The sequence below is a fragment of the Hylobates moloch genome, unplaced genomic scaffold (genome assembly GCF_009828535.3).
Source record: "Hylobates moloch isolate HMO894 unplaced genomic scaffold, HMol_V3 SCAFFOLD_8, whole genome shotgun sequence".
Classification (NCBI taxonomy): Eukaryota; Metazoa; Chordata; class Mammalia; order Primates; family Hylobatidae; genus Hylobates; species Hylobates moloch.
In genome coordinates, this window is record NW_026652283.1 from 6638431 (window position 1) to 6647943 (window position 9513).

At 50.3% G+C, this 9513-nt stretch overlaps 1 protein-coding gene across 5 annotated transcripts; it reads left to right on the forward strand.

The window, feature by feature from the left end:
• The first annotated feature begins 392 nt into the window (after window positions 1-392).
• Window positions 393-8223, forward strand: COPS7A (COP9 signalosome subunit 7A). 5 transcript variants are annotated; one of them, XM_032159442.2, is made up of 8 exons: window positions 393-617; window positions 982-1185; window positions 4273-4348; window positions 4570-4658; window positions 5590-5792; window positions 6749-6854; window positions 7016-7167; window positions 7348-8223. In XM_032159442.2, the coding sequence occupies exons 2-8, from the start codon at window positions 1024-1026 to the stop codon at window positions 7385-7387; spliced, it is 828 nt and encodes a 275-aa protein (XP_032015333.1). In that variant the 5' UTR covers window positions 393-617; window positions 982-1023; the 3' UTR covers window positions 7388-8223. The 5 variants fall into 5 exon arrangements, with proteins under 5 accessions (XP_032015333.1, XP_032015332.1, XP_032015334.1 ...); XM_032159441.2 differs by having other exon boundaries at window positions 393-546; XM_032159443.2 differs by having other exon boundaries at window positions 393-519.
• The last annotated feature ends 1290 nt before the right edge of the window (window positions 8224-9513 follow it).

Genomic DNA, 9513 nt, shown 5'->3' on the forward strand with positions numbered 1-9513 from the left:
AAACTTCTATTACTGATTATTGTTTGCTTCCTCTCTGCCCCTTATTCCCTCATCCCGTTTTTTTTTTCCTCTTCTTCACTCCTTCCATTACAGCTTTTCTCTTGCCTCAGGCACCCAGTGCAGTCCTGATCTCCAGCTCTCCAGCAGCTTAGAACAGACACAGAATGGGCGGAGACCGGGGACCCACCAGAGACGTCTGTATTTAGTGGCTGGCGCTCTTCCACTAATAAAGTTTTATTGAAATAAAGTATTTAAAAGGCGCCCGTCATTCTTCCGCCAGCGACCAATCGGAGAGTACAATGCCTGCGTCCCTCACTGGAACTTCAGCGGTCGGAACGCGGGGGTGGAGCATGTCCTGCCGAAATTTGCGACCTTAGAGCGGAAGTACGGCCGGAAGCCCGCCATAGAGTTTAGTGGCCAGAGCGACTCTTTGGGGAGGTGGCAGGAAAGGCTTGGAACAGCTGCCGGAGGTGACGGAGCGGCGGCCCCGCCCGGTGCTCTGGAGGTCGAAGCTTCCAGGTAGCGGCCCGCAGAGCCTGACCCAGGGTACGACGAAGCAGTCGGCGGGAGCCCACGGTCGCTGGGCGGTGTCTTTAAGGGAGGGGGCGGAGCCACGTGTAAGCTTCATTGGGGGTGAGGTCACGTGGTTGTGGGCGCGTGCGGGGCAGCAATGGAGAGCTGAAGGAGCGTCGTCGTTAGGGTGGACACCATGCGACACCCATTTTTCCTTTGCATCCTGTGTCTTGGGGCTCAAGGGGTGCACGTGATGGGGCTTGGGGTTAGGCCCACGGGAGGGGGTGGGTGTGGCAGCCTTGTGAAGTGGCTGACTTTAGGATTCCTAGATAGAATTCTAGACCGCTCCATGTCTCATTCCTCACCGCGGAACCGACTTAGTGCCTTTACAATCCAGTCCCTCAGCCTTGTGCTTCCCATCCGACCAGCCATCGGCGACCTCTAGCTTCACATCCTCTTTCCTTGCAGCTCTGGACATCCTGAGCCCAAGTCCCCCCGCTCAGTGCAGTCATGAGTGCGGAAGTGAAGGTGACAGGGCAGAACCAGGAGCAATTTCTGCTCCTGGCCAAGTCGGCCAAGGGGGCAGCGCTGGCCACACTCATCCATCAGGTGCTGGAGGCCCCTGGCGTCTACGTGTTTGGAGAACTGCTGGACATGCCCAATGTTAGAGAGGTGGGTTGCTGGCTTGAATAGCCCTCAGAGAAGCGTGGGCAAAGGTTTGAATTTGAGAATGGGTGGGCAGGGCTCATTTTGTGATCCCATAACCACTCAGTTGAACAAGAAAACAGTGATGATTAAATGCCAACTTGCAGAAGTAACCAGTAAACAAGCAAACCAGCTTTCCTTTGGAGATAAGGGATCTGTAAAGCCCACTATTTTTCATTTTAAGCAAAAGAGCATGTTATTCAGAATAAGAAACCTGATTTCCAGCCGGTCTCCACCAGCATAGTAGCTGTTAATTCTCATGTCACCTTGATCAGGTCACTTTTGTTTTAGGGCTTCAGCTTTCTCTCTTTTTTTTTTTTTTGAAACGGACTCTTGCTCTGTCACCCAGGCTGGAGTGCAGTGGCACCATCTCGGCTCACTGCAAGCTCTGCCTCCCGGGTTCACGCCATTCTCCTGCCTCAGCCTCCTCAGTAGCTGGGACTACAGGCGCCCGCCACCATGCCCGGCTAACTTTTTTGTATTTTTAGTAGAGACGGGGTTTCACTGTGTTAGCCAGGATGATCTCGATCTCCTGACATCGTGATCCGCCCGCCTTGGCCTCCCAAGGTGCTGGGATTACAGGCTTGAGCCACCGCGCCCGGCCAACTTTCTCTTTTAAAAATGGAGACAATACTGCCCCTCTGTGTTGTGGGAATAAACTGAGATTATGGGAAAGTGTGAAGTCTGGTACAAGTGGAGAGTGAACATGTTAAATTAGCATGCCCTATTCTTCCCTATGTGCAGCATATGTTAATCTATTCAAGGTAGCTAAGGGAGAATGTGTCTTTTTCCCAAAGACACATGGCAAACTGCTAGGAACACAGCAGAGAGAACCGTTCACACAAAAGTGGCAGAGTTAATTTACAATCAGAGGAGGCAACCTGAGTCCTGACATGCTGACAGTGGTATGTGGGTAAACTGAGCTAAGTTATTTGGGGTCTGTGGTTTAACCTTTTGGATCACTCTGTGATATAGAGAAAACTGGTTGACTTTTCCCTGCTTTCATCTGCAGTGGAACTAAAGAGTATCAATCAAAGTGATGAAAAGGAAGTACTTGGCCGGGTGCGGTTGGCTCACGCCTGTAATCCCAGCACTTTGGAAGGCCAAGGCAGGTGGATCACCTGAGGTCAGGAGGTGAAACCAATATGGCAGAATCCTGTCTCTATTAAAAATACAAACAGGGCAGGGCGCGGTGGCTCATGCCTGTAATCTCAGCACTTTGGGAGGCCGAGGCGGGCGCATCATGAGGTCAGGAGATCGAGACCATCCTGGCTAACATGGTGAAACTCCGTCTCTACTAAAAATACAAAAAATTAGCCGGGTGTGGTGGCAGGCGCCTGTAGTCCCAGCTGCTTGGAAGGCTGAGGCTGAAGTTGCAGTGAGTTGAGTTCACACCACTGCACTCCAGTCTGGGCGACAGAGCGAGACTCCATCTCAAAAAAAAAAAAAAAAAAAATACAAACAGGGCCGGGCATGGTGGCTCATGCCTGTTCTCAGCACTTTGGGAGGCCGAGGTGGGTGGATCATGAGGTCAGGAGTTCAAGACCAGCCTGGCCAAGATGGCAAAACCCCGTCTCTACTAAAAATACAAAAATTAGCTGGGCACGGTGGCAGGTGCCTGTAATCCCAGCTACTTGGGAGGCTGAGGCAGGAGAATCGCTTGAACCCGGGAAGCAGGAGGTTGCAGTGAGCCGAGATTGCACCACTGCACTCCAGCCTGGGCAACAGAGTGAGACTGTGTCTCAAAATAAATAAATAAATAAATAAAACAAACAAAAGCTCATGTATCCCAGAACTTAAAGTATAATTAAAAAAAAAAAAAAGGGAGGTAGAGGTTGCAGTGAGCTGAGATCCCACCACTGCACTCCAGCGTGGGTGACAGTGCAAGACACCGTCTCAAAGAAAAAAAGAAGCACTTATTAAGTGGCTGTTTACTACCCTGCTTATGGTCTGGGAATACAAGAAAAGTACCAGGCATGGCGCTTACCCTTCTGAAGCTTGCATTCCAGTTGAAGAGATAAGATGAATGGATATAAATCTGAATTATTTATTTATTTAGCAAGTATTTCTTGCGAGGCAATTACTGCATAGCTCTGTGGGATACCAGAGACTGGGTCTATAATCTTGTTGAAAGATATTCTTGGGTAGCAACCTTCTGCAAGGATTGATTGATTAAGTGCCAGAATGAAGCTGAGCACAGTGGTTCACACCTGTAATCCCAGCACTTTGGGAGGCCAAGGCAGGTGGATTACCTGAGGTCAGGAGTTCGAAACCAGCCTGGCCAACGTGGCGAAACCCTGTCTCTACTAAAAATACAAAAATTAGCCTGGCGTGGTGGCGCATGCCTGTAATCCCACCTGCTTGGGAGGCTGAGGCAGGAAAATCGCTTGAACCTGGGAGGCGGAGGTTGCAGTGAGCCAAGATCGCGCCACTGCACTCCAGCCTGGGTGACAGAGGGAGACTCCGTCTCAGAAAAAAAAAAAAAAAGGTGCCAGAATGAGTGATCCGTGATAGGAGGAGAGGAAATCTGGGTGGATTGGGCTGGGTGATGCAAGACAGTGTCCTGGTCAGGTGTGTCTGAAGCAGAGACCATAAATTTAGATGTCTTCCTAGGCCGTGCAGCGGTCAGAGATGAGTGAGGCTGAGGCAGGAGTCTGATAAATTGGGGAGTACTGGAGACTGCCTAGACATATTCCAGTTTAGAAACATCAAACACTGAGGGCCAGGCAACACAATTTGCAGTGTCTGGTGTGTGTGTCTGTTTGACTCTGAAAACTGAATGGCTTCAACTCTGAATTTAGGGTAGGAATTGGATGGCGTATGGAGCAAGAGGGCATTGTGGTTTGGGAGAATAGTGTAAACAAAGGCCCGAAGGTGGAAATGAGCCCTTCCTGTGGGAAGAGTGATCAGAGAGGCAGAGAACTCCTTTTGGTGAGCCAGGAGAGTTAACATTGGCCGGGAAAGATGGGGCCAAAAAGTGGAGTTCCAAACGGTAAGGCTGGGAGGGTGGAGAGGGAAGACTTCCCGTCACCTCCTTTTTCCTCATTCTCGCAGCTGGCTGAGAGTGACTTTGCCTCCACCTTCCGGCTGCTCACAGTGTTTGCTTATGGGACATACGCTGACTACTTAGGTAACCAGAGGGGTTGGAGCTTTGGAGTAATGGAGATGGGAGAAGGGCAATTTCTGGAGGGACTCAGAAGAAATTCCTGGGATATCCCACTTAGATCCCTGGGTGCATAGGGTCAAGGTCAAGACCTAAATTGGCATTGAAAGTGGGAGGGGAGGGAAGGAGGCTAGGGCTTCCCCGAAAACTGAAATCAGGATTCCTTACACTTTGTCGTTTTTCCCTAGCTGAAGCCCGGAATCTTCCTCCACTAACAGAGGCTCAGAAGAATAAGCTTCGACACCTCTCAGTTGTCACCCTGGCTGCTAAAGTAAAGGTGAGTGGCACTCCCCCAGTCCTACGATCTAGAGCATCCTTTTGTATGTCCTTGGGAGTCCACACTAGGACAGCCCTTGTCTAGACCGTGGCTGCTTCCTGCCCTCTCCTTCTCCAAGGTCTGTATATAAACTCCATTAGCAACTGTTTAGGCTGATAGTATTCTTAGTTTTCTGTGTTGTTTTTATTTTTTAATCAACTTAAGTTCTAAATAAACATCTTTTGTGTTTTTGGTCAAAATAGCAACTAGGATGTTGTTCAGGTGTCGTTCAACAATACCTTCTTCCCCACTGCTGGAAACCGGGCTCTCTCCTGATGAAGTGCTAGGCTTCTCTTTGTTAGGATAAAAACGATATATCCCAGAAGTATCTCTGTATTCCTGTTAGGCTGTTTTTTGTCTAATATCTAATATCAACACCCACCTCCCCAGCCTCCCCAGCCTGCAGCCTCTCAATAGTTACTTGACTCTCAGTTGTCCTCGGGATTTAATTTAAACCAGGCTCTCTATTGAGAGAGACCTCCAAAGGAATGCCTGTTGCAAGTAGGCAGAGTGTAAATGATAAACAGTAACTCCACACCTCTCCCACTTCCACTTACTCCCCTATATCAAGCTGATCTTGACTAAGGACTGGGTGATACCCTGAGCTGTGGCTAAAGGAGTGACACCCAGGCAGATGTCATTTTCTCCCTCTGTGGTGTGTCAGGGGTGAGGGTGTTAGGGGACCATTTTGTATTTTATTTAAGATTGTCCTTCTAATGATGCTGTTTTTGAAGTGGGATTACTTTTATTTATTTTGCTTTAGAACCAGCCTCTTAGAGGAAGTGATTTAGGAATGGGAGTGGAGGGCAGGTGGGCTGGGGCAGGGGAAAAGGAGGGAAGATTTTTGGAAGCCCTTCTCTCACAAATCCTGGCCTGATCTCCGTGGCCCCAGTGTATCCCATATGCAGTGCTGCTGGAGGCTCTTGCCCTGCGTAATGTGCGGCAGCTAGAAGACCTTGTGATTGAGGCTGTGTATGCTGACGTGCTTCGTGGCTCCCTGGACCAGCGCAACCAGCGGCTCGAGGTTGACTACAGCATCGGGCGGGACATCCAGCGTCAGGACCTCAGTGCCATCGCCCGAACCCTGCAGGAATGGTGAGAACCGTATCCTGGCACTGTCCCCTTCCTTCTCACCCTGAGAAAGAGAAAGGCGCTTCAGGGTGAGAGAGGGCAGGAGCTGGGCTGGTCCGCAGAGGTGGAACCCAAGAGGATGAAGGGAAATGAGTTCATCCCTCCAAAGGCTTCTGGGGAATGCAGGAGTGGGGGAGGCCCTGGGAGGCGGCAGAAGTCAGTGTCCTTGTTATAGTAATTGGGGGAGGAAAAGGGAGTTGTACACTTGAGGGGATCCTAACCAGTAAGGTTGGTCGCCTGTCTTAGGCTAGACTCGTCGATTGATCTGTAACTACCATTATCCACAGGCCATGGACCTTTTCCTCTTTTTTATTGTCTTTGTGTCCCCATCTAACTTCAGGATTTCTGTATTCATTGAGTCACCTCTGTTTCTCTTTAGCATCTCCTACCCTATTTTGTTTTCAGTTCCTACTCCCATCTTGCACATCACTCCAGGCACTTCCTTAACCCTCTCTGACCACACCGAGTGTCCATCCTACTGCTAGGAGTGTTATCAGAGGTGGTTTCTAGGTGCCCTGGTGAGGGTTCCCAACTCAGACTCAAAATGCCAGAAGCTGTGTTGTGGCTCTTGTTGCTCAGGTTGGAGTGCAGTGGCACCATCTTGACTCACTGCAGCCTCCAACCTCCGGGACTCAAGCCACCCTCCACCTCAGTCTCTCGAGTAGCACGGGACTACAGGCTCGTGCTACCATATCCAGTTAATTTTTCTATTTTTTGTAGAGACGGGTTTTTGCCATGTCGCTCAGGCTGGTCTTGAACTCCTGAGCTTAAGCAATTCGCCCATCTTGGCCTCCCAAAATACTGGGATTATGGGGGTGAGCTACTGTGACCTGCCTGTAGGGTTCTTTTTGAGTCAGTTTTCTGTGAGTCTGTGATCTCAGCCCTTGTCTGCTGACACTTCTCTCCCCTGACTCCCGCAGGTGCGTGGGCTGTGAGGTTGTGCTGTCGGGCATTGAGGAGCAGGTGAGCCGTGCCAACCAACACAAGGAGCAGCAGCTGGGCCTGAAGCAGCAGATTGAGAGTGAGGTGAGCAGTCAGGGGAGCAGGCAAACCCAAACTCTTCCAGCCTGGGCCACTTGTCCTTTGCAGAGAGGATTTGGACAGTGGCTGTAGCAGACAACCAGATGAGCAGGGGCTGGAAGGTTCTGGAACCTTCCTTGCTATCCCCATTCCTTTCATCCTGGTAGGTTGCCAACCTTAAAAAAACCATTAAAGTTACGACGGCAGCAGCAGCCGCAGCCACATCTCAGGACCCTGAGCAACACCTGACTGAGCTGAGGGAACCAGCTCCTGGCACCAACCAGCGCCAGCCCAGCAAGAAAGCCTCAAAGGGCAAGGGGTGAGCCAGGGTAGCAGGAACTGCTCACTTCCAGGGTGCCCTGCTTTTACCCCAGGGACCTCACTGTCCTCATTTCCTTCAGTGATTTGCATGGGAGTAGGGAGTGGGGGGAGCCTCCAGGGGTCAGGAGATCCCCTGCATTCTCTCTCTCTCTCTCTTTCTCTCTCTTCTCCTTGCCAGGCTCCGAGGGAGTGCCAAGATTTGGTCCAAGTCGAATTGAAAGGACTGTCGTTTCCTCCCTGGGGATGTGGGGTCCCAGCTGCCTGCCTGCCTCTTAGGAGTCCTCAGAGAGCCTTCCTGTGCCCCTGGCCAGCTGATAATCCTAGGTTCATGACCCTTCACCTCCCCTAACCCCAAACATAGATCACACCTTCTCTAGGGAGAAGGCAAATGTAGGTCATGTTTTTGTTGGTACTTTTTGTTTTTTGTGACTTCATGTGTTCCATTGCTCCCCATTGCCATGCTCTCTCCCTCGTTTCCTTAAGAGCTCAGCATCTGTCCCTGTTCATTACATGTCATTGAGTAGGTGGGTAGTCCTGATGGGGGTTGCTCTGTCTCGAGCATAACCCACAGGTGTTTTTTCTACCACCCCATCCCTGCATGCCTGATCCCCAATTCCTATACCCTACCCCTGACCTATTGAGCAGCCTCCGAAGAGCCATAGGGCCCCCACCTTTACTCATACCCTGAGAATTCTGGGAGCCAGTCTGCCATTCCAGGAGTCACTGGACATGTTCATCCTAGAATCCTGTCACACTACAGTCATTTCTTTTCCTCTCTCTGGCCCTTGGGTCCTGGGAATGCTGCTGCTTCAACCCCAGAGCCTAAGAATGGCAGCCGTTTCTTAACATGTGGAGACATGGTTCTTTCTTGGCCCTGGCCATCTCGGGAAGCTTGATGGCAATCCTGGAAGGGTTTAATCTCCTTTTGTGAGTTTGGTGGGAAAGGGAAGGGTATATAGATTGTATTAAAAAAAAAAGGTATATATGCATATATCTATATATAACATGACACAGAAATAAATCTATGAGAAGTCTATCTACAAACTACCCTGAACCGGGTGTCTTCTGTGTTTGATATTTGTGGATGGGAAGAAGACTTATTCCCAGTTCACTCAAGCACAGTGCTGGAAAATGAAGAGACCCAGATACTGTTTGCTGAGTCCCTGGCTGAGGCCTAGATCCCAAGCTGTATGGCTTTGGACAGGTTGCTCAGCATCCATTCAGAAGTAATGAATATGGCTGGGCGCAGTGGCTCACGCCCGTAATCGCAGCACATTGGGAGGCCAGGGTGGGCGTATCACTTGAGGTCAGGAGTGTGAGAGACCAGCCTGGCCAACATGGTGAAACCCGTCTCTACTAAAAATACAAAAAAATTAGCTGGGTGTGGTGGTGCATGCCCATAATCCCCTAAGGAGGCTGAGGCAGGAGAATCGCTTGAACCTGGGAGGTGGAGGTTGCAGTGAGCCGAGATCATGCACTCTAGCCTGAGTGACAGAGTGAGACTCCATCTCAAAAAAAAAAAAAAGAAAAAAAAGGCCGGGCATGGTGGCTCATGCCTATAATCTCAGCACTTTGGGAGGCTGAGGCGGGCGGATCATTAGGTCAGGAGATCCAGACCATCCTGGCTAACACAGTGAAACCCTATCTGTACTAAAAATACAAAAAAAAAATAGCCAGGCATGGTGGCGAGCACCTGTGGTCCCAGCTACTCGGGAGACTGAGGCAGGAGAATGGTGTGAACCCAGGAGGTGGAGGTTGCAGGGAGCCGAGATCGTGCCACTGCACTCCAATCTGGCAATCTGGGCGACAGAGCGAGACTCCGTCTCAAAAAAAAAAAAAAAGTAATGGATACTTACTGAAAGGCACTGGACATGCAAATGATGGCCACTGTTTCTGCTCTCAAGGAGCTTGAGTTCAGCCTATGTCCTCCCACCTCATAGAACTATAAGGGAAAGAGTTGATAATGAACTTGAATTTTCACATCAGAACCACACACAACTGTCAGATCTGTGGCAAGCAGAAGCCATTGGACTCCTGCCCTTTGTCCACTAGAGCTCTCCAGGAAGTGTGCTAGAAGGATCGGAATCCATAGCCTAGAGTGCTGCCATGGGCTCCCTAGATTTGGAGAGCTCTGGTGTGAGGGACAGTTGAGCCTTCATTTGCATGTGAAGTGGTTGCCTTCTGAGGGTCTGGGGTTGACAGCTCCTCCCCGGAGCTTGTGATGTTCTTCAGGTGGAGATTTAGGACAGACCACTCTTCATTGGTCCTAAAGCTATCAGTCATGGAATTAGAAAGTGGGAGTGGGAGCTGGACACGGTGGCTCATGCCTGTAATCCCAGCACTT